This window comes from Malania oleifera, chromosome 4, assembly GCF_029873635.1.
Source record: "Malania oleifera isolate guangnan ecotype guangnan chromosome 4, ASM2987363v1, whole genome shotgun sequence".
Lineage (NCBI taxonomy): Eukaryota > Viridiplantae > Streptophyta > Magnoliopsida > Santalales > Ximeniaceae > Malania > Malania oleifera.
In genome coordinates this window covers 29,104,135-29,130,074 of record NC_080420.1, presented here as the reverse complement: position 1 = coordinate 29,130,074, position 25,940 = coordinate 29,104,135, and the positions used below count along the sequence as shown (strand labels likewise).

Below are 25,940 nucleotides of genomic sequence, written 5' to 3'. Positions count from 1 at the left end.
TGTGATTGATTCTCTAAAATATATCGTCATTATGATGCACCTAATAATTTTTTTAAAATTAAAAAGCTAAAAAATAGTTTGCTTACTATAATGTCAATATGTGGAAGTAGCTAATGACCTAACCTTATACAAGCACGTCTCCGCATACGACTTCGGTTAAATTTTATAAAAGAAAAACTGGTCGTGATGTTCATGGGAGAGGGAAATTAAGGTGGGATAGATAACAGAATAATCATATTTTTGATTAAATTAACCTCAGTTTGAAAATGGAAAGGTAAGAGTCAAAGGAGTTGGCCAGGCCTGTCCACACAGTCTTAGCTTAAACAAAGGCTCTCTTAAGAGGAGGAGAGAGAGAGAGAGAGAGAGAGAGAGAGAGAGAGAGAGAGAGAGAGAGAGAGAGAGAGAGAGAAGAGAGAGAGAGAGAGAGAGAGAGAGAGAGAGAGAGAGAGAGAGAGAGAGAGAGAGAGAGAGGGCATAAGCTCGGGTGGTAAAGACGAGACTGTGGTGGGCTGCTTGATGGTATATAGTTAGGTTCGAATCCTGTCAGCGGAGATCATATCCGTGATTTACATCCTACGCAGGTGAAGGACATTGTCGGCGTACGCGTGGGACTACTATGAAGGAGGGGGTGGCACCCAATGATCCCGGGACACCTGGCGTAACCAAAAGAGAGAGAGAGAGAGAGAGAGTCCTTTAAAAGGTATGCAAATACATTTGCTGGAGATCTCTGGTTTCAATCCCATTCTCTAATTAATGTTGATAACTTAATTATGAGTAACATTTCCTTTAATCTTACACGCTTGAACACAGAAATTAACCGAATCATCCAGAGAGAGAGAGAGAGAGAGAGAGAACCAAGTCATCCTGCAATTAATAGCACCCCAGCACCCCTATCATATATATCATCAGAAATTGAACTTGAACTTGGAAGACTACCATGTAGAAAAATATATGTATATGTGTTTGAACAAATAAAAATTTTCTATACAGTGTAACACAGTTTCAAGCCACCCAAACAGGTTCAGCTCCTCATGATCTGAACTGACCATTAGGCCTTCCGAAAAGAAAAAAAGAAAAAAAAAATTGCAACTTAATCCCATCTGACGAGCAGATCAGAATGAATAGCTGGGAAGATTAAGTAAAAGAAAGCCAAAACATTATACATATATCCCCGCACGCTCAATTCAATTTTCAGGCGCAGAGTCCTCCTCTGAGTTGTGCCTCTTGGAAGGACCAGAGGGTGGAATGGGACTTCCCTTTGGGAAAAAGTTGAACACCGTGCCTCTGTACGGAGAAGCCATTCCGAGCTTCCTGTGTTGGTAAAGCTTCAAATGCACCGCCGCGGGGTTCGCAGACCCTCCCTCCTGCGCCGGCGTCCCCGCTTTTTCCGGCCGACCCGCGGCGGCGCAGTGATTGCTGGTAATTAAGAGCAAAAGGAGAGGTAGGAAACAGAGGAGGTTGAAGGAAACATGCATGGATTTGGAAGAAGAAACCATCATAGTAGCAAAATTAACGCGTAATCTGAAGAGGGGTTTGTTTAATTTGGAGGTGGAGATGAGAAGATGATTTGGATTAAATCTAATAAAATTGAATCGAGGGGAAGGGGGTGTTTATATGTGCATGAAGAAACAAGGGAGGGTTGGCAAATGGCAGCGTACAGAGCAGGAAGGAGAGGGGAGGAGTGAGCTGCACGCCAACGACTACTGAATTTTGAATGTCAACGGTTGGAAAATTAGAAATAAAGTGTCAGATTTTTCCGAGCCTACCAGTTTTCGTTTTGATTTTATTTTTAATTCTGTTTTTAAATTTTAAATTTTTTTCTTTTGCCGAAACCCAGAAATTTTGGGAACTTGATTGTGACATGATAAGCTGCATAGTGTACGCAGCATGACAGTTTTGTTTATTGCACAAAGTGCATTGATCCACGAACGATCATTAGTCATCCGCTTGATCAATCAACATGTACAATTTTAGAAAAATGAGATTTATGTACTTAATTTAGTATAGGAAATTTTATCCATGCATGCTTGGAAGTATATATATGTATATATGCCAACCGACCCAAGTAGTGTTTTTTTTTTTTCAAGTAACATTTTGGGTACTTCATTTCAAAATACAATCTTACATCATATTGAACTTTCGAAAATTTGAATTTGAATTTAGTGCATAGTTTGAATAGAACACAATTCGTCATCTACGTAAACACTAACATTACTCTATATTTGGAAGTTTAGGATTTAAAGGTAGAATTTGAATTTGTGTGAATATATAAATAAAAAGCAATACAAATTTACACTAAATTTGGTATGTAGTTGTGCAAATTTAAATTCGAGACATTAGTTTATTATAATTTACGTATGTCGAAGTGAAAAATGATAAAATAATTAATTTCTAAAATTTTACTTGATTCTTTGAAAATAAATTGATCGACAAGATATAAATGTTACAAAAATCAAGTACTAATAGAGACTGTGATTTTTAAAATTTTAGGAAAAATTTGTTTCATTTTACTCAACCTCACAGTCAGGGGAGCTTAAGGTCCGCTTATTCATGGAAAAGAATTTTTATTTCCTATTTTAATTTTTCAAAAATTTTAAAAATACTTACCTTTTTATCTTCACAACATTTGCATAAAATAAATGAATAATAATAAAAAATAGTTTTGACACTATTTATTTGAAGAAATAGTTTTATTTTAAAATTTCAAATTTTTAAATAATTGCAAAAGTGTCCCCTTATTTTTTTAATAATTATTTTAAAATCTAAAAATAAAAAATAAAAAAATGTTTTTTACATTTAAACAAACTATTTATTTTTTTCTTTTTAATGTGAATTTTTTAAAAATTTAAAATTAAGCTAAAATCTTCATATTTCTATATAAAAAAAAAAAACTACAAAATTAGCAAAGTCAAAAAATTATCCTTAGTAGTTCTTCCCTTTTATATATATATAGGAAGGTAGGCATGGGCTGTGGTTCAATAATATATTATCAGCAAGAGGGATCCTTTGCGTGCGAAGCTGCTACAAGAAATGAACTTGAAAGGGTCCACTCATCCAATCCACTACACCGTAACATTCAACTTGACACTGATAGACTTCGCTGCCTAGCTATCTTCATTATGCATATGATATAATAACATGTCAAGATCAAATTAATTCAGTGCCATGCCACCCTACTCCATTTTTGTACCAAACTGATATCAAACCCCGCTGTCTTAATGTTGACATTTGTCTATATATAGTTTGTGCATTACAACTTCATTTGCTTAAACTATGCATATCAACTACTTAATATCTTTAATTAGGAGGCCCCCCTTTTTTCTTTTTTGGATTTTCATCGATCGAGTCAATTTTTAGCATTAAAAATATATTGTTTGGTATGTAATTCATGCACGTTATCATCTGTTTTAACTCGTATGCTTCATAATGCACGTTTCCTTAAAACTTGTAAGCTTATAATTGAGAATTCTGCTTTGATATTCAATTGATGTAGTCGAACATAAGTTTTTAGATTTGGACTTTGATTTATGTTAATTTAAAAGTAATTATATAAATTAATCTCTATGCTACAATATTTTCAATTTCTTCTTTGACGTATCATTCTTTGTAATCTATACAATATATAAGTTTAGGTAAAAAAAATACAGTATTCATGAACAACATAATCAGTATGTTTAGCACTATTTCATTTAAAAAAATGGGTTAGTACTTTTTTCATAGATAACTTGAATTCAAAATTTATCTCATAACTTATGCAAGATATTTTTTTGTTTTGATTTTGTATACTTTTTTTTCTCTCTCTTAACACTCGCAATCTTAAATTCAAGTGAGAATTTTTCTCGAATTTCAACAAATATAAGATTTTCTCTTTTTTTGTTATACAAAAATACATTGGGTTCGAGATATATATGGATGACCCGAGGACTCCACCATCATCGCGCCACTTTGGATACAATGATACGACACCAAATCTGAGAGGGTGAAACTCAATCCCCCATTGACGCACCCTTGGTAATTTACTGGGATAAGCTCTCAAGAGTGAATTGAAATCGTAACCTTGGGATCATCAAAATCACAAGCCGCTCTTACCACTTAAGTCAATCCAGTTGAATTCAAGCTATACATATATTACAAGAGATGATCCATCCATCTCATTTCTCTTCTTCTTTTTTTTCTTCATAAAAGTCAAATTTAAGACTTGTAAATATAAAATCTAAATTGTTTAAAAATGTTTCTGAAGAACCCGAAGATGTAGGAACGGTTCAAGCTTTTCACATTAATATTGCATCATTGGCGTGGAAAATGTATGATGCAACTCTAGTTACCAAAAATGCATACTGCAATAATTTAATATGCACAGACGATTATTAAGAAAACCCGAACTATATAATAGAAATAATAATGCTGCCATGGAGCAAAGGAGTGAGGGGGTCAAGGCCACCGTCACCACTTGGAACGCGAGGAATGCATGGTGAAGACGTGGCGGTATCCGCGAAGGCCGCAGTTGGCAGTGGCCCGGCGGGGTAGGTGCCTTTTTTTATTAGCCTGTTTACAAGTCAACCCTTCCGATGTGAAGGTCTGATGATCTAATTGGGGAGCTAGTTAATGTCAAGAAGAAACCAAGAAAATGGGTAATCTTAGAGAGAGAAGAAACCAAGAAAATGGGTCATTGTAGAGATTTTTTTTTTTTTTGGTTTAAAATATGATCTTTGAGAGCCTGTATGTCCTCATTAATCTATCAAAATGATGTTTTTTACTTAAATATTAAGATATTATTTAAAATTAAAAGTTATAATTCTAAATATTATTTTATGGGATAAACTATGAAATGGGTATTAGAGAAAGAGAGAGAAGAAATCAAGATATGTGTATTTTGAAGAGAGAGACCAATCAGGATAATCAAATTCTAAAATATGAATTCGAATAGGATCAAGATATATGAGATAGGATTGGTTCAGAAACACGTGAAATACAATACGAAGCACGTAAGATACGGTGGTAAAGCCCACTTGAGCAATTGTTGGAGACTTGAACTTCCACCTATGAGGGAAATAATTTTCGTTCAAGCGGGAGCAGTTAGAACTCACAAGTGAGAGGAAAATGGTTGAGAATTTCACCTGTGACTTTGTCCCATATTGAAAAAATTGAGTGGATAATGAATTCTTATATGCATGATTAGACTCATGACTCAACAGGCTTAAACTTTTGAGTTAAGTTGGTGGCCACCCATGTGTATCAAACTTAATTACTCATGGATTCCTCTTGTGCTAGTAGAGAGAGAAGAAAAGACCAAGAAATTGATTCTTTTAGAGAGAGAGAGAGAGAGAGAGTGAGAGAATGAGGGTGGGTGATGGAAGGAATGAGACCGACATTCCAAGTATGCAGGTGGGACCTAAACATGACAAGAGTGACTTTAGCTTTTGAAAATAGGGAGGAAGAAAGGAGGAAAGGCAGAAGGGAGGGCGGTGGTCCGGTGGAGGTGGCTGATGACGCGGTAAATGGACATATGGGCACGGAAGCGGTCTTGCAGGCAAATTGGGATATGCGTTTCACCGCGAGACCGCAAGAATTCACAAGGGGCAATCTCATTCATGAACCACCAACCACCATGACCCAGCCAGCAGTCTACCCCCACTAGCTACCTCCCTACCTAGAGTTTCTCTAGTTCCATAGTCAAAACCGACGTCAAATTAGCGGTCCATTAGGCAGGTGCTGTTGATTTTATTAAGCACAACCCTCCCCCACTTCCATTCCAAAACGGCAGCTGCCCTGGATAGCAAGGCACGCGCATACATGCAAGCCAATCTATATATATATATATATATATTATGCATATGGAGCTGAGGTCTTCGGTCAAGCTGGCTAGCTTATTAATTGTTTGCTTCTTGCAGGTTCAGTTGAAGGCTAGGCAACTTAATTAATTAAGGGCTGTCCAAGGATTAATTACATTATATGAATTGGCAAAAGGAGTTGGGCTAAATAAGAGCTGTAAATTAAGAGACTTTGCACTGTCCAATGTATCTTCAACCTTGGATTTTTTGGTAGGTCAATAACTTCTGTTTTTTTTTTTTTTGGGTCAATGGCTATGAATTTAAAGGGCAAGAAAGTGTAAGAGAGAGGGGAACATTAACTTTTCTATCTCTGTGTGTCTCATGCATTTATTTTTATAGTTTAATAGGTCAATGGCTACGGATATATGGGACACAAAGCAGGAATGTAGGTGGGTTGTCATTAATATAGTAGGAAAATAGAGCTAAATCCTTTCTTTTCTTCAAACATGTCTTTTTTATTTTTATCCATTGATCTTTCAAAAGAACAAATTTCATAAAGTTCAATGATCATCAATGCATGTAATAGATAAGGTTTTAAATAGCATTAATAGATAAAGATAGCGGGACATCAACAAGTGCATTGAATAAGAAAAGAAAAAAAAAAAAGTAGCATATGTTATGTGACAAGGAGGCGTCATAATTGAGTATAATTTTTATTTTTTCAAAATATCGATATATTTGTGTGTTTTAAGCACTTAAACTTACTTTAAAAGTTCAATCTATTAACATTATTTCCTAAGTGTAATAAAATATTACATTGATTTTCTACTCAGTGAGTCAACATGACATTATTGTCTATTAAAAGTAGTTCGGTTTTGAACCTAGATCTAAGAGATGTCATTGCTTTTCACTATTGATTTGTACTACCTTTTTGACAATGCCGTGATTATTGAATGTAACTTTCATATTTACCCCCTATGTTGATAGAGACACATAATTGTCTTCTTTAGTTAAAAAGGCAGTGAGTCCAATGGATGTCTCTTTCATTCATTTCTCACTCCTAGTTTAATTAGCTTAAGCATATGTTGATAAGCTAGTTGTTGTCAAGGTTTCAAGTAACACTATAAAAAATGCTCTTTTTAGTGATGAAAATATTAGTGACAAACATAAAATTGTCATTAATACTGCATTTATAGCGATGACAAATAAATTATGTTAGAAAAGGTGTCGTCCCAAGAGGGGGGATGAATTAAGTACTTTAAAAATTGAAGTTAATGCTTTAATAATTTTAACCACAATTTAAGCATGTGATATAAATTAGAAAATGCAATCAACAATCATAATAAACATAAACAAATATAAGTGTGCTTAATTTAAAGAGATTAGGGAAGAGAGAATAAAACCCGTATTTTCACAAGGTTCGGCAATTCTTGCTTACGTCCTTACCTCAAGTAACCACTTTAGGATTCCACTATGTACTATTTCAATAGGTGGAGAAAATCTCTCTTCCAATAGGCGGAGTAGCCTTTACAATCCCTCTTTCTATAGGCGGAGTTACCTTTTTCCTTCACTAAACGGAGATGCATTTCTCCTTTACTTAGGTGGAGTTGCCTTTTCTCCTTCACTAGGCAGAGTCGCCTCTCTCCTTTAATACATGGAAATGTCTCTCTCCTTCAATAGGCAAAGATGCCTTTACAATGTGGAATCAATGAAAATGATTTACAAAGAATGCTCCAAACTTGAGCGGATAAGTACAATAAATTATCACACTAATGTACTCTTAATATATTATGAGTGAAGCTCAAAGAGTGTCTAGAAGGTGAGCAGTTGAAGGATAAACAAAGAATTTGCAAAGTGCTTGAAAATATTTTTCAACAAAGATAAAAAACTTGGATGTGTATGATAAATGTATATTCGATCTATTTTCTCATTATGTAAGACAAGTTTAGAAACTTGTACTTATAGGCAAGATAATGAACTAACCGTTTTATGACTGTTGGGCTTTAAAAGATAATTCATTACATTCAAAACTAGCCGCTTTCTAGCCGTTGCAGCTTTCTGCCTTAGGGTTCGGTTGATCATGTTGGCCCTAAAGTTGTGTCTAGGGGGCTGAATAGACTCTTTTGAGGATTATTATTCTTTTCTACAAAATAATAAGATGTCACAAGATACAAGAAATTAAATCAAAATATAAGCAAATTGAATAACACAATAAATATAAGGAAGAGAAGCTTAACACCAAATTTAACGTGGTTCGACTTGCCTATGTTCACGCCTTGAGACACACTCAAGGATTCCAAAATCCACTAACCAACCTCCTTCAAGGATGGAGAAGCCTTTACACAATTGGGGAACAAGTTCCCTCTTGCTCTCCAAGAGCCTTATAGCAATGGTTCACTAAGAACCCCTTAAAATTGGTTCAACCCTTCGTTCACCAAGAAAACCCTTTTACAACAAATGAAAGAAAAGAAAATGTGGTTGATATAAATGATGCTCCCTCTATAAGCTAATTACAACACAAAGCCTCACACTAATCTCTTTAGTAATGAATCTTCACAAGCTAGTGTGAAGAGCAAGAGAGACTTTTGAGCAATAAATGAAGCACTGAATGCAAGATTGATATTCACTAAATGTCAAAGGTATATATTTATTTCTAGTAGCTTGTATTTATAGGCAAATGTATGAACTAGCCGTTGGGATTTAAAACAGTTAAATACATTGAAAACTAGCCATTTTATGGTCGTTGGGTTTAGAATCTCGATGCAAACCGTCAACAGATTTCCCCAAATCGTCGATGGTTAGCTCAAACTGTGGATGGTTTCACTCAGGCCAAATTACATTTAACTTATTGCCTAAAACCATCAAAGCACGTAACCAAACTATCAACGGTTTTCCCTATTTCTTTACTTAGGTGCTTAATATTGGTTTAAACTTTACCAAGACCAAGTATCTGAAAGATTATAATACTAAGATAGTTTAAAACTTGTCCCTTAATAAAATACATTTGATGATAGAATATTCTTTTTGAAATATGTTGACCCTATGGGTCATATCCCGGTTTTGATAATGACAAATACTCAAGTATTTAATGGCTATCTAGTTCATGTGCAGGTTTATATTAGCAGATACACTAATGACACATGAAGTAAAGCTTGAAGACCCTGAAGATCATTTTTATTGTATGTCATTATTATTTAATTCAAGTCTATAATATTTAAGTAGGAAAGGTCTATAATATTTAATACATATCATGCATGTAAAAACTATAAAGCTCAAAGACCTTAGAACGACTCTAGGTCCCTACACAAAATCATGACCTTAGAAAGACCTTAGGGATTCGGTTGACCGACGCCAGATTTTTTCGGTGTCTTAAAGAAGACCTAGAATGACCCTAGGACACTCATACATGCACAAATATATTTATATATATATATGGTTAAATGGAATTGGTGATTACATAATTAAAAATAACCCAAATGCACTTAAGTTGCTTGTTCGGTCGACTGTACTTAAAAGTACAAAAACCTCCCGATCGATTGAACCGGGACTGGGTCAACAATTTGACCATAGCTTAGTCGACCGAGCCATGGCCAGTATATTCCTCCCAGTCGATCGAACTCCATCTGAGTCAACACTTTGACCACCCGGTCGACCAAGCCCAAATTGCATGTCAACGCCCTAGTCGATTGAGTTCCCATGTGTGAGAACTCAACTATTCGGTCGACCAAACTTCTTAGTTCAAAAGCTCCCGATTGATCGAATTGTGCTAAAAAGGAAAATTGCCTTTGTGACACCATGTCTGATCGATTGAACTCCTAGTTCAATATATGTCCGGTCAACCAAACTTGCACAGCTCGGTCAACCGAACCTTCCTTTGGTCGACTAGTGCTCTCGGGTTGCCCCATCATTTTTACCGTGGTTAAAATATTTAAACGGTTTTAATTTTCTTAAAATATATTAAATCATTTATAATAATTTCCCATGTGTCCTGGATGGTCATAATTAAGGGGAAGTCTATATATACTTCCTCATTTGGAATAATTAGCAAGAGATTAGTAAGATCATTAACGAAAAATCCTCTCAAATTTAAAAAGCCTATGTTGTCAAATACTATCCCAAATACTCATCTACTTCATTCTCTTTGATCATCCAAGCCCAAAGAGAGTGTTTAAAATATTAGTGCTTCATTCTAAATAACCCTATACTCTCATTGATATTTGTATTGTTTGATTTTTGTTAAGAGTTTGACTAGAGTTCTTCCCACAGATTTAACTTGATAAATCTTGTGCTCGGAAAACTCTTTAACTTGAGGATCTTTGCATTGTCATTGAAAGATTCCTTAAGTAATTATTTTTTGTGTGCAAAATATTTTTCAAAGCTTATTTTCAAACAACTCTTGTGCTTGATACAATTTAAGAAAGTATTTTTGAGTTCGTTTGAATACGATTGCTTGAACACTCTTGTTTTTTACTGAGTATAATCATTATATTGAGTGTTGATTGCATATATACACCACTGACCTTACAGTTCTTACATGTTTGGTGTGGATTGATTATTACTTGCGCATATTGTAGTACATATATGCTTAGTGTGAGAAGCATATTTCCGTTTACTCAAAAATTGTATTACACATTTGTTATATTTTAAGCACAGGCCTGAAAAGGGAGACTAGCCCTATTGAATAGTCCCAGACTGACTTAGACTCGGTTAAGAAAGTTAGGTGCACCATCCTAGTAAGGCATATTGGTTGAGGTCAGCCCATTGAATTGACCTGATTGTAATCAGTGCCGCTTCACCCGTTAAGTGAGCCATTAATGGAATCCTCGATCTTGCAAGTTAGAGGTGGGGACGTAGGCACAGTTAGCCAAATCCCGATAACATATCGTGCATCTACTTTAAATTCTCAGCACTTTATTTTCCTACACGTGTATGTATAGCGCATGATTTAATTTCTGCACATTATTTGCGCATTTGGGTTTATATGTATATAGAAAGACCCTAGGTTGTGTAATACTGTTGTTAAACCAATTGACCTAGGCAATAATTTTTTAAATACCCAATTCCCCCCCCCCCCCTCTTGGGAATACACCAAAGCTAACAAAATACATAAGAAAACTCATTAAGTTTTGTTCTAAGAGTTTGGTGATATCCTCTATACTAGCATGATCGTGCAATTGCTCAACTCTTACTAAATAGACTTGCGCGAATCAGAACTACAGGAGTTACAATCAATTCCTACCTCAAACATTTCCCATTTACATTATGGCTTTACATTTGCTTTAGTTGTTTGTTCTTGAATTCTTCTGAGTGAGTGTCTACTTTGATCTTTGCTTCTTGAATGTTCACTAGATCTTTGCTAACTTGATATGCAAAGAATAGTTTAATTTTTGAATCACTAATGCGTTGTTATCATCAAAATATGTTAATTCGGATTATGTAGCTACTAAGGCTAACAATATCTCCCTTTTTTATGATGGCAAACCATTGGTGTTCTTATAGGATATAATTGAAGGCTCCCCCTTAATTTATGCATGTGGTTGAATAAGATATAATTTTGCTTCCCCTTACTATATGCATATGAGGCATAAATAATTCATTCAAATTGATATTTCATTGGCGCTATACAATTTATTCAAACTAGAAAGTTCATGTTATGTTAAGACAAAACAACAAATGAACTAAACTTTTATCAAAACAAATTAAGTAACAAATCTGAACATTTTCATTGAGAACATGTTTGACCAACATTACAAATTTGTGCGTAATTTACTAGAAAGACAAATACATCAAACAAAAACTAACAAATCACCACAAAAAAAATCAACACATCAACACAAGCCAACAAACCACCATGATACTTCTTGATTACGTGCTTAAACTGCGTAATTAGGTGGTTTAATTCATGCATTGGGGTTTATATTTTTTATTAAATACCTAATTACTCTCAATATTTTAATACGGTATCCTATTTGTAATATTTGGATTTTATTGAGTATTTTATGATTTTTTGGCATTTTTTTATCGCAGGAAAATTATCAGAAGTTAAAAACGGCCCCAGTTCGTAATTCATGCATAATTTCTCAGTTCGAGCTCCGATCAAGATGATTCGAAATTTTGGAGAAAGATGAGAAGTGAAAAGCAAGGTGTAGACCCAAAAGGGGAGGGGGGTGAATTAGATTTTAAAACTTTCTTTTAATTCCTTTTGAGATTTCTTAAACTTATTTTATTTCTTTTTATCAATTCTTGACTTGTTTGTTTAACTCTTTAATCACAAAAGAACTTAGATTCTTTTATCCAATCAACAACACTTTGCTTAGCCAAACAAGTAATCAATCATTCAACTAAACCAATCAAGCACAATGTTTAAACCAAACAACCAAATGATTTTTCAAGTATAAGTTAACTGCAGCACTATTTGATTAATGAAAGATTCAGCACTCTTTGGAATATAAACACAATCCAATCAATATCAAATTTTAAACCATTCAACCACAATTTAATTAATATATTAGTTTCAACTTTTAGCTTTTGTTGTCAGCCCTAGGTATATAAATTTGAATCAAGCCCTATATATATGAAATGGTTTCTTCAATGCAATCCAAAACTCAAATCCCAAACAACTCAGAATTTAAATAATCTCTTGGTTAATTTTCTTTGGGTGTTAACCAACCAACGTACTTCCTTTTGAGGTTTCCGCAAAAGTTTGATCAACCAATGTACTCCCTTCCGGTTTCCACAATCCCGAATCAAAATTGAACCTTACCGTTTACAATTCCTTTGCTGGGCGGGGAGCAATACCATTTACACACTCCTTCAGAAAGCTAGAGTCCGCCTCTCCAAATGATATACCCTCGTTTGGTCACTCTTTCAATTATGCTAGAGTCTGCCTCTCTAAGTAATATCCCTTTGCTTAGCCAATGATCCAAATAACCTTGAACCGTCAATATCTACAAGATATAAATCAAATAGATGCACAGAGAATGCTCACACAAAGAGCTGATAAGTACAACAATTCAGCACTATAATATACTTCAAATTAAATAACAATATGGAATTTAACTTGAAACTCAAGGAAGTATATCACCGATTAGTTCTTTCAATGATTGAAAGATTTAGAATTTGTAGCACAAGATTGGTGAGTGAGAATCAGCAAAACCTCATCAAACTTCATAGACAAGATGAAAGTAAGAGAGGGCCTTGAGAATTTGAGAGCAATTGAGAGAGATGTTGAATTTAATTCTTGGTTCATTGATTCAATGATCTTTAAGGCTTATTTATAGACTTGAAAAGGGATGTAACTTGATCCTCCTCATTTAAAAAATTTGACCATTAAAGGGACAGCAAGGTGGCAGTCACCTATCTGAACATGGACAAGCGTCTCAGAATGCACAGACAGTCGTTTGTCAAGTACTTGAAAGTCGTCTGTCATGCTGTCAGTTTCGAGCACCCTTTAGTATTTTTATCATAACTTTTTCTGTGTAACTCCAAATTTGATGTTCTTGGTGTCAAATGAAAGCTAAGATAAAATCCTAAAACTTTTATGTTGAATACATTTTAAAACAAAGACTGTTTGATGGATAACAATGTATATCAATGCTGATGTAGAAAAATTGGCAGCAATTGAGAAATCCTCTTTTTGATGCTTTTCATTCCAAAAATGATTCTAACCTTTTTGAAACAATTTTTGACCTTATAAAAATATTTTTCAAGTATGTTAAAAGGTATCTAGGTCCAATAAATTAGCTTAAGAGGTTCATGCTTTCATATTGAAATTCTTTGAAGTACTTACATGAAATTTTCCTAGACTATTTCGAATTTTTAATTCTTGAATTTCTTGAGGCTTTTATACTTGTTTCATCTTTCTTTGAGCTTTAATCAAGTTTTCTTTAATTGTCATGCTCTCATGATCTTCAAGTTTTATCTTGAATCCATTTTTGAATTCATGCTTTAAGTTTCATATTAATCATCCTTCTTTGAAATATAAGCTTTCATGAATTCTTTAACCTTACATTCATCATTGAGTCCCGAAAATACATCACTTAAACAAAGCATATTAAGTTCTACTTGTTTGTTAGCATCAAAATAGGATATTAAGTCTTGTAAGGCCAACAATCTCCCATTTTTTTATGATGACAAATAAAAAACAAAAATTGGAGTGAGCCTTAAAAAGACTCCCCCTTTTAATAAGCATCATCTTAACAATATTTGCAAGATCAATATCAATTTTAAAAACTCTTTTACAATCATGCTCATCACTTTATTTAAGTTCAAGTTTATCAATCAAGTTCAAGAACTTCTCCTTCTTTTGTTCATGCTCAATTTTTGTAAAACCATGCTCAATTTTTGCTTAAAACTTCTCCCTCTTTTGACATCAATCAAAAAGAGAAAAAAATTATTAAGTTCAAATAAAATCATATTCTGAGCATATTGTTAAACACGCATATCAAACATATGTACACACTCAATTTATTATTTTTCAATATAGCATGTGTAGTATGTTTTAATAGCATATCTTTACTAATAGCTTTTTCCCTTTGACAATATTCAAGATACCAATTGTTGATTTTATGATACCAATTTAAAATTTAATGTATGATATCAATTAAAAATTTTATTAATTCATGATACCAATTGATTAATAGGGAAACGATCATAATATAAGCAATAAATCATAACACTCCCATTGAATTTAATACATTCAACTTTGTTACCAATTTTGCTTTTATCATCTTATGTTTCAAAACATTAATTCACATCATGTATCAAATATCAATATCATGTCAATATCATCAATGTCATACCATGCTCATATAATCATACTTTTTTTTTTTATGAAATGGGAAACCATTCATTTATTCTTTTGATGAGAAATCATATAATTATACACATAAGCTTATTAAGACAAGAAGCAACTGCTTTTTGCAGATTTATGAGAAATGACACTACTGTTAAAGTATCCAAGCATCAATATGGGATAACTAACGGTGGAACAATGAAGGAATAGTCTTCGATATCATTGTATCTTGGCATACGTCGAGAGGAACACAAAGACTTCCTCTAATAGCTGGGCATCACTACACATAATCCTTTAATCCTTCATCAGTGGGACTTCGAAGCCTTGTCCAAAGCATCAAAAACGCATTGCAACGTTACTTACTCCAGAGTCACAACCTTGTCCCTAGATTTAGAACCAGAAGTTAAAGATACCTGCCTTCTTTTTACCCCTATAACCGAGCACATGCAATCAAGAAGTGCCTCGTTAGCTTCTCCATCCTTGGGAGGTGCATCAATCTGGACGCCTACTGCCTCCTCGCTTCATATAATCATACTTGACATGCTCAAAAACCAATTTATCTTTTAGATTGTGATACCAAGTGAGCTTTAAAATTTTGATATCAATTAAAATATTCATGGATACCAAAGTACTTTATAGATACAAAAATCATTATCACATCATACATAGCTCATGGATACCAATATAACTATTATATCTTTCATAGCTCATAGATATCAATATAAAGAGCAATAAGTTTATCCATGTGATTCATCAATAGCATGCTTGGTCAAGAATTAATCTCATATCAAAATTCATGCTTTTGCCTAATAGTCTCATGCTCAAATTTTCAACATAGTGAGCCATAAATTATCAACATAAGCCAAGTCAAGTCAAGTCATACATATGAAGCATACAGCATATCATATAGGCATGTAAGCATGTAGCATATAGGCTTTCGCTCTCAAATATCTTTTTCTTAATCAAGGTACTTATTTAATTAGCACTACAAAAAATAAGGTTATTAGTGACGGTTTTCAATTAGTCGTTATACCTACCATTACTAATACTTATTAGTGACGAATTCTTCAAACTGTCACTAATAATAGAGTATTAGTGACGGATTAAAACCGTCACTAAAAACCTAAGCTCGTCACTATAGATTCTACACCGGATCGACCAAAAATCGTCACTAAAGCCATAGTATTAGTGACGGTTTTAAAATTGTCACTACTGCTCCCTTATTAGTGACGATTTTAAAACCGTCACTATTGCTCTATTATTAGTGACGGTTGTAAAATCATCACTAATGATCTATTATTAGTGACGGTTATTACAACCGTCACTGATGTTTTATTATTAGTGACGGTTTTATAACCATCACTATTGCTCAATTATTAGTGACGATTTTAGAATCGTCACTATTGCTCTGCAGAACCGTCACTTATGGATTTTGTGACGGTTTTAAAATCGTCACTAAAGCCATAGTATTAGTGATGGTTTGAGAATCTTCACTAAAACTTTTTAAAAGGCTATTAGTGACGATTTTAAAACCGTTACTAATACCTAAATTGGACAATTAGTAGTGAATTTAATTTTTTTTTCAATTATTAATTCCTGTAAAAATCTGTAATTAAATTACATTTTTTTATACATAACATTAAACCATAATTGCAATAAAATTTATAAATTATTCAAAATTCTAATTCAAATTTAAATACAAATATATTATACAAATTCAAATTCAAAACAAATATATTATACAAATTCAAATTTAAATACAAATACATTATACAAATTCAAATTCAAATACATTTCATCTGTTCAGATAACAAAGAAAGTGAAAAGCTGTATCCGTAGTGCATGACATCATCTTGACGTTGTCACAGTTGCAAACCCTACAAATTCAGAAAATTAAAAAAATTAGTATACGCTTTTTGAAAAATTTGGGCAGCATTTCTTGTGTAAATATGACATTTTCCATAGAGATATACTCCAAACCTAGGTGTTTACAATAAACAGTTCACAATAATCCAACTAGTAATGAATTTTGCGAGTGCACGGGAGCTTCATATAATAACCATTAAATAATGTAACGTGTTCATGCATCCCATAAAACACATATATCAAAATATAGTGGATTATCCCATAAACAACATATTTCATAGAGTAGACACCGTTGGTATGAGATTCACTATAAAATGAAAATCCCAAGAAAGAGAGCTCCTCTCCAAAGAAAAGAAAGAAATGATACGTGCGTTGTGAAGAGTGGAAATCTTAAGAAGATGAAGCATCATCTACTCCAACGACTGTAACCAGGCCAAGCATCCTTCCAAAATCAAACTTTTGGAAACAATGCAAAATGGGAAACAAATGAGTGGGAGGAAGGAACAAACAAGCAAAATGGGAAACAAATTTTTACAGACTTGCATGAGAAACAATGCCACTTACTCTAGTGTTCCATCCATTTTGATGGACCCTATATTACTTTTAATCTCCTTTTTTGGCAATTAACATTTAATTTTTGGTTGCACATAAATTAAATTTAAACATTCAAACATAAATAACGGACTCCAACCAAAATTGGCATAACCACCAAGCAAGCAAGAAATCAAAGAAAAATTATATCACATAGTTCAAAATTGGTCTCTTTTGAATTTTTATTTCCTTTCCCTAAAATTTTCAACAAATTTTCAGCAGTATGCCATCTATAAATAGAACATTTCCCAAACTTGCAAGTCACAAAAGCATGGAATTCATAATATTTTTGCATCATACAGATGTCATTTAGATTAAAACATGCAATAACCTAAAAGTATCTACCAACGGGCAATACACATCACTGCATCAGCCATACAGGTGGCGTTCCAATCAAGCATGCAGTCCTAATGTCCACTATCAGCATGCAGTTCATAAGATATATTAATCCAAACATGCAGTCCAAAAGTTAAATCATCTATTCAACTGAAGTTCGAACTTTATGACTTAATATATAATTTTCCTATATAAGACAAGCTCGATCTAATATTACATGCAGCTAATTCCCACGTTTTGTTTAACCTGTTGGGCTTTTGTAGAGCCTAGTTGTGTCTTAATTTGGATGACGACCTGACCTCTGTTTAATTAGGGTTTGAGTGGTTGTATCCGCGAGAGAGAGCGAGAGCGAGAGAATTGTATCGCCACACTCTCTGTGCTTTCTTCCTGATAATATTGAAATCCCTGCAACTCTGTGGACATAGGCAAAATTTCCGAACCACGTAAATATTGTCTTGTGCGTGTGATTGAATTTTTCTTTGGTGTTATTCTTTCTCTATTTGTTTCTCACAGGTTTCAGGAATTTGTTCGTATATTCCTAACAACTGGTATTAGAGCCTAGGGTTAGGTTCGAGTGGGAGTAATGGCAGAGGAAGTAGGAAGGGCGTCTGGAATAGAAAAGTTTGACGGCACAAACTTTGGATTCTGGAGGATGCAGATCGAGGATTATCTCTATGGGAAGAAGTTACATCTACCGCTTCTAGGAGAAAAACCTGCTACTATGAAGGACGAGGAATGGACACTCCTTGACAAACAGGTACTGGGAGTTATAAGATTAACTCTGTCTAGGTCTGTTGCACACAACGTCGTGAAGGAGAAAACTACAGCAGATTTGATGAAGGCTCTATCTGGTATGTATGAAAAACCATCAGCAAATAACAAGGGACATCTGATGAAGAAATTATTTAATTTAAAGATGACAGAAAACGCATCTATAGCACAACATCTGAATGAGTTCAATACTATCACAAATCAATTATCGTCGGTAGAAATTGATTTTGACGATGAAATACATGCACTGATCGTTTTGGCTTCGTTGCCAAATAGTTGGGAGGCAATGAGGATGGCAGCAAGCAATTCTACTAGAAAGGAAAAACTGAAGTATAATGATATACGGGATTTAATTCTGGCTGAGGAGATTCGCAGAAGAGATGCAGGCGAAACCTCAGGATCCGGCTCTGCCCTAAATCTTGAGACCAGAGGCAGAGGTAATGACCAAAATTCAGATCGGGGTAGATCAAAATCCAGAAACTATAATCGAAACAGAAGTAAGTCCAAACCTGGCCAAAAGGGACAATGCTGGAACTGCGGGAAAACAGGTCACTTTAGGAGACAATGCAAAAGTCTTAAGAAGAAGAGTGAGGATGATTCCGCTAATGCTGTAACAGAAGAGGTACAGGATGCACTACTTCTTGCAGTAGACAGTCCACTTGATGATTGGGTTTTGGACTCAGGAGCTTCATTTCATACTACTTCACACCATGAAATCATACAGAATTATGTAGCAGGAGATTTTGGTAAGGTATATTTGGCTGATGGTACAGCCTTGGATGTTGTGGGTATGGGAAACGTCCGGATGTCACTGCCAAATGGGTCTGTTTGGTTACTAGAGAAGGTACGACATATTCCTGACCTGAGAAGGAATTTGATTTCTATCGGACAGCTTGATGATGAAGGGCATGCGATGTTGTTTGCTGGTGGCACTTGGAAGGTTACAAAGGGAGCCAGAGTATTGGCTCGTGGAAAGAAATCTGGTACTTTATACATGACGTCAAGTCCAAGAGATACAATTGCAGTTGCTGAAGCAAATACTGATACAAGCTTATGGCACCGCAGACTTGGTCACATGAGTGAGAAGGGGATGAAGATGCTGCTGTCAAGAGGGAAACTGCCGGAATTGAAGTCTATTGATTTTGAATTGTGTGAAAGCTGCATCTTAGGAAAGCAGAAAAGGGTGAGTTTCTTGAAAAGTGGCAGAACACCGAAGGCTGAAAAATTGGAGTTAGTGCACACAGATTTATGGGGTCCTTCTCTTGTTGCATCCCTTGGGGGTTCAAGGTACTACGTTACTTTCATTAATGACTCAACCAGAAAGGTATGGGTTTATTTTCTGAGAAATAAATATGATGTATTTGAAACTTTTAAGAAGTGGAAGGCTATGGTTGAGACTGAGACAGGTTTGAAAGTAAAGTGTTTGAGGTCGGACAACGGAGGAGAGTACATAAATGGAGGGTTCAGAGAGTATTGTGCTGCACATGGAATCAAAATGGAAAAGACCATTCCTGCGACACCACAGCAGAATGGTGTGGCTGAGCGCATGAACAGAACTCTCAACGAGAGTGCCAGGAGTATGAGGCTACATGCTGGATTACCAAAAATTTTTTGGGCTGATGCTGTCAGTACTGCAGCTTATCTGATAAACCGAGGACCTTCAGTTCTCATGGAGTTTAGACTTCCTGAAGAGGTTTGGAGCGATAAAGAGGTAAATTTTTCTTACTTAAAAGTTTTTTGTTGTGTTTCTTATGTTTATGTTGATTCTGATGCTCGTAGTAAACTTGATGCAAAGTCCAAAATATGCTATTTCATTGGCTATGGTGATAAGAAATTTGGCTATCGGTTTTGGGATGAACAAAATAGGAAAATCATCAGAAGTAGAAATGTGATATTTAACGAACAGGTTATGTACAAGGATAGGTCAACTGTAGTGTCAGATGTCACAGCGATAGATCAGAAAAATTCTGAGTTTATTAACTTAGATGAGTTGACTGAAAATACTGTCCAGGAAAGGGGTGAAGATAATAGGGAGAATGTAGAATTGCAGGAAATTCAAATTACACCTGTAGCTGCGGTCCGTAGATCTTCCAAGGCCACTAGACCTCCACAGCGTTATTCACCTGTTTTAAATTATCTTCTGCTAACTGATGGTGGTGAGCCAGAGTGTTATGATGAAGCCTTGGAGGACAAGAGTTCAAGCAAGTGGGAGTTAGCCATGAAGGATGAGATGGACTCCTTGTTGGGGAATCAGACATGGGAACTAACTGAATTGCCAGTAGGGAAGAAGGCTCTGCATAACAAGTGGGTATACAAAATAAAGAACGAACATGATGGTAGCAAGCGCTACAAAGCCAGATTAGTTGTCAAAGGGTTTCAGCAAAAGGAAGGCATTGACTTTACAGAAATATTTTCTCCAGTTGTGAAGATATCAACAATTAGACTGGTACTGGGAATGGTGGCTGCAGAAAATCTACATCTTGAGCAGTTAGATGTGAAAACGGCATTCCTTCACGGTGACTTGGAGGAAGACATCTACATGATTCAGCCAGAAGGGTTCATTGTCCAGGGACAAGAGAATTTAGTCTGCAAACTGAAAAAGAGCTTGTATGGTCTAAAACAAGCTCCAAGACAGTGGTATAAGAAGTTTGATAGCTTTATGCATAAAATTGAGTTCAAGAGATGTGAAGCTGATCACTGTTGTTATGTTAAGTTCTTTGACAATTCTTATATCATTTTAATGCTATATGTAGATGATATGCTTATTGCAGGGTCTAGCATTGAGGAGATTAATAATCTGAAGAAGCAATTGTCAGAACAGTTTCCAATGAAGGATTTGGGAGCTGCAAAGCAAATCCTTGGAATGAGAATTATTAGAGACAAGGCTACTGGTACATTGAAGCTTTCACAATCAGAGTATGTGAAGAAAATTCTCAGCAGATTCAACATGAATGAATCTAAACCAGTGAGCACACCCTTAGGGAGTCATTTCAAACTAAGCAAGGAACAGTCACCGAAGACAGAAGAAGAAAGGGACCATATGAGCAAGGTGCCCTATGCTTCAGCTATTGGCAGCTTGATGTATGCTATGGTGTGTACAAGGCCAGACATTGCACATGCAGTGGGATTCGTGAGCAGATTCATGAGTAGGCCAGGAAAGCAGCATTGGGAGGCAGTAAAGTGGATTTTGAGATATTTGAGGAGTTCATATGACACATGTCTTTGCTTCACTGGTGCAAGTTTGAAACTGCAGGGTTATGTAGACGCTGATTTTGCTGGTGATAATGATAGTAAAAAGAGTACTACTGGATTTGTATTTACTTTGGGTGGTACAGCTATATCTTGGGCTTCTAATTTGCAAAAGATTATTACTTTGTCTACTACAGAAGCTGAGTATGTTGCAGCAATTGAAGCTGGAAAGGAGATGATTTGGCTACATGGTTTCTTAGAGGAACTGGGTAAGAAGCAGAAGACGGGCATTCTACACAGTGACAGTCAGAGTGCAATTTTTCTTGCCAAAAATTTGGCTTTTCATTCAAAGTCGAAACACATACAAACAAAATACCACTTTATCCGTTACCTTGTTGAAGATAAGCTAGTAATACTTGAAAAGATATGTGGATCTAAGAACCCAGCAGACATGTTGACTAAGGGTGTTACTATTGAGAAACTGAAGCTGTGTGCAGCTTCAGTTGGTCTTCTAGCTTAAGGAGAGGAGGTTGAGTTGCAAGGATGAGGGATTGTTTTTCAGGAGGATTGCAGTTGATATTGGTGATTGAACTAGTCTCCAAGTGGGAGATTTGTTGGGCTTTCGTGGAGCCTAGTTGTGTCTTAATTTAGATGACGACCTGACCTCTGTTTAATTAGAGATTTCTATCCTAAGGCTTAGTCCATTAGGAACGGAACCCTAGGCGCAACATATAAAAAGGGTGCTTTCGGGTGATTAGGGTTTGAGTGGTTGTATCCGCGAGAGAGAGCGAGAGTGAGAGAATTGTATCGCCACACTCTCTGTGCTTTCTTCCTGATAATATTGAAATCCCTGCAACTCCGTGGACGTAGGCAAAATTGTTGAACCACGTAAATATTGTCTTGTGCGTGTGATTGAATTTTTCTTTGGCGTTATTCTTTCTCATTTTGTTTCTCACAGGTTTCGGGAATTTGTTCGTATATTCCTAACATAACCACCCACACAGAAAAAAGGATTTAAAATTAAGAGACTCGATAAGAAGAAAAACAACTTGATTCGCTCATTCTCTTGTCAATTATCATAAAAAAAAGTCAAATTGAGTAAAATTTGACTTGGGACTTATTCATTTAGATAATAAACGAACCCAAGTGGCTTGTGAGCGACTTAGTTCATTTGCAGTTCTACACATAAATATTCTTGTCGTTGAAAAAAATTATTAAAATTATATATAGGGAAAAAAATCATATAACATAACCAAAAATTAATGGTATGTTTACTTGGTGAAGACGACTTTTATTTTCCATAAAAAATATTCATATATTCCACTAAAGTAAATACGATTGTATACTACAAATTATAATTTGTAAAAATTTTAATCCACATCAAGTACCCCAAACCTAGTCACCTAGATGACACATGCTAAAAAACTAAAAATATAAACTACTAATGAACAATTATCAATGGACCTCAATTTACCCAAAAGTTAAAGACTTACAGCCACTAGTATGAACTCTCTCCTTCATCTAAAGATTCTAAACACGATGGCTGGCAAAACATGATAAACAAGAGTTGGTCCACAACCACAATGCCATCACATTTCTAGAACCCTTGTATATGCCACTCTCTAGTTGCTCTTCTCAAGTAATTCGATAACTCAGTTGGTCTTGTTGTTTCTAGTTTATTTTTGTTGTGTTCTTCTACACGTACTTCAATCATTTGACCAAATACGAACGGATTTCATTCGAACTATAAATTTAACTAATTCAATGCATGCTGAAATCTGCACAAGAACATACGAGGACTGTGAAATATGGTCGCAGCATCCACCAGAAGACAGAAAATCGAATGTTCAAAGGCAAACTGATACGCTATAAATAGACTTCAATGTTCTTTTGACTGCAAGACAATCCTAAGCTCCTAGGAAGCAAAAGTTATAATAAGACCTATAGAGTTTCTCTACATCCAACAATTATGCATTTCTCTGGTTAACACCTACAGTACCGAAAGGACAAACAGTAGCACTATTTTCTATACTCAATATTAGATTGTAATGAGTGATCCATGAAGAAATTGAATATGGTTATTGGCTGCCAGAAATACTGAGGTTGATTTATCATTGTATACCTCATCCTACCACGCTACAATGTTATTGTACTACATGGCGCAAAGAATGCAAAAAAGATAATTTTAATTATTGACCATGAGAAAGACAAAACAAAAACTGCTCGTCTCAAAATATCATTTTTAAAATGGTATATTGATATTTTGCTGACTCTTCAACTCAACAAAAAAAGACAAGTATATTTGGATGATAACAAACTCTTTAGTTGTCCAAAATGAGAATCCTTTGTTTATTTATTTATAAAAATTGGTGATCACCTTCTTGGCAATGACTGAATTTATTTGCTTCATGTATTCTGGAAACACTTAGAGGATCATCTGATGTAGCAGTGGTGTTTTTAAAGCGATTTGTCTTATGTATTCATCAATTGGTTGTTTACTATCAAGCATATGCATGCTTCTCATTTTCTTATTGGATTGCTCAGTCCATGTGTGCTTAAAGATCATATGTTGTACGAGTTTTTTTTTTTTTTAATTGAATCAGCATGGCATTGACAAGGCACAGTGAGGGCGCCACCATGGACACCATGGTACAGAGTCTACAGAGTAAAGCGAACCATGTCATGGAAATGAACTAGAACAAATGGAAATATAATAAAAACAGTTGTGGTACAAATAGATGGTGAAGTGGGCCCGCTATTGTGAAGTCTCCTTAATTGACCAAACTGTCGGTACACCTCCACCGCTGCGGCGCTACAGCGAAGGCCACGCTTCAAACCGCGTCTGCGAATCGGTGATGGTGATGGAACAAAACGCCTCCACGGCTAGAGCTCCAACTCCAAACGCAAAAGGGTAGCACAAAAGCAAACCCAATTTGCCAATTATACACTCCCCCACCACGCCCCCCCTCTAGGCCTCTCTATCTCTCTCATGTTCAGTGTGTATGGATAGGCGTGAATGGTAGCTTGGTGGAGCAGAGAGAGAGCTGTAATATCTAGATAATCAGCTCCTATTAACATATCCATGCAAGGCAACCAAAAAAAAATTGACAATGGGGCAACTAATTCAATGTGTAATAGAAACACCTTAAATTATGAGGGAAGACAACATAAATCTCAAGTAAATACAAATAGATGACTTCAATGTTTTTTGCACCCGATTTACCTTTTCAATAATTTAATTAATCAACCTTTCCCATGCCTTCACCCAAACTTGTTTGTATGAAAAAAAATAGACATTGAACATTCCATGGTAGCCAAACATAACATTGAATGTTATGTTTTGGCATTTCTTGTAAAGACACCTTATTCTACTAGCACTGTCAGCACAAGGACGCGCAAACTCTACGAAATCCTATATTCCTTTCACATATTCTGACAAAAACCTACCCCGAGCGTTCATCCAACTCTTATCCATGTTCATTAATTCTCTATAATATGTTCAAGTAAATGGTGTTGATTACATTGTCAGAATGTTTATGACGCATGCATTGTGAATCCTATAATCAACCACCTTCCGTCTAAAGGGTACGAATCATATCTCATTCAAGAATGTTGCAATTACATTGCGATCAATCGCTCAAATTCCTTCGTCGTAGTCATTATAAATTTCTGCAGCATCTCCCCATGGCTCTCCAAGTACACGAGATGGGAGAAGTGCACATCAACTGCTAGTTTTCCATCACTAACAAATTGTCACCACACCCCACTATGCACCCAGAGAACATAAGTAGAGACGCAATCGAAATATATAATGACAATGACGAAAGCACGAACGATGACAAGAATGTAAATACAACTTCCTAAACTGTCCACATTAGACAATTCAATAATGATTGAAATACAAACATCACTAATTGTAAATGAAATAAATAATCAACATGTTCAATTAATTATTAGTCTACATAATATGACTAATAATCAATTGAATTTTAACAATTGATTTGTCCCACATGTACGATGAGATATGAATGTATAGTAACCATTCTTGAATGGGTCTAAGTTTCGATGCACTCATGAAATGACAATAATTAATTTTTACATAAGGAGCCCGTGATAAGTAGGCAAGGCATAAGCCTTATGGCATTAAGGTGTAATCCTTTTCAGAATTTCAATTTTTAGATAAAAATACATAAATAAATTACATATACTTTAAAAATAAGGGAAAAACTACATAATTATAAATGCAATGTAAAAAATAAATATACTTTTTAAACTATTTTTTAGTCATTCAAAATACTAACTTAAATTCATTAAGTAAATCAAGCCAAGAGAAAGTTATAAAATTGCAAAGTTCATATTACTTTCGAGATTTATGATACAACTCCCAATTATTCCTATATTGTTTCCAAATCTCATCCAACAATAAACCTCCACCTCAGTCAAAACTCAAATCATCACTTTCTCATCCAATATATCTCCTAATTTCTTAACCTCCTTTTCTTCCCTTTCCACATTGATGCACCCAACCTCCTTCTTAATAGGAGAATCTCATTCAATAGCAACCTCCCACCACAGTCAAATCTACCAAAATTCAGACACAAGATATCATCAATCTCCCCCAT

At 35.1% G+C, this 25,940-nt stretch overlaps 1 protein-coding gene and 1 pseudogene across 1 annotated transcript; both read right to left on the bottom strand.

Moving 5' to 3' along the window:
• Nucleotides 1–940: 940 nt before the first annotated feature.
• LOC131154345 (protein IDA) lies at nucleotides 941–1,688 on the bottom strand. Its single transcript, XM_058107048.1, has one exon. It carries the CDS (start codon nucleotides 1,497–1,499, stop codon nucleotides 1,185–1,187), a length of 315 nt encoding a protein of 104 aa, XP_057963031.1. The 5' UTR covers nucleotides 1,500–1,688; the 3' UTR covers nucleotides 941–1,184.
• A 13,182-nt stretch (nucleotides 1,689–14,870) lies between these two features.
• LOC131153744 (uncharacterized) lies at nucleotides 14,871–25,940 on the bottom strand (annotated as a pseudogene).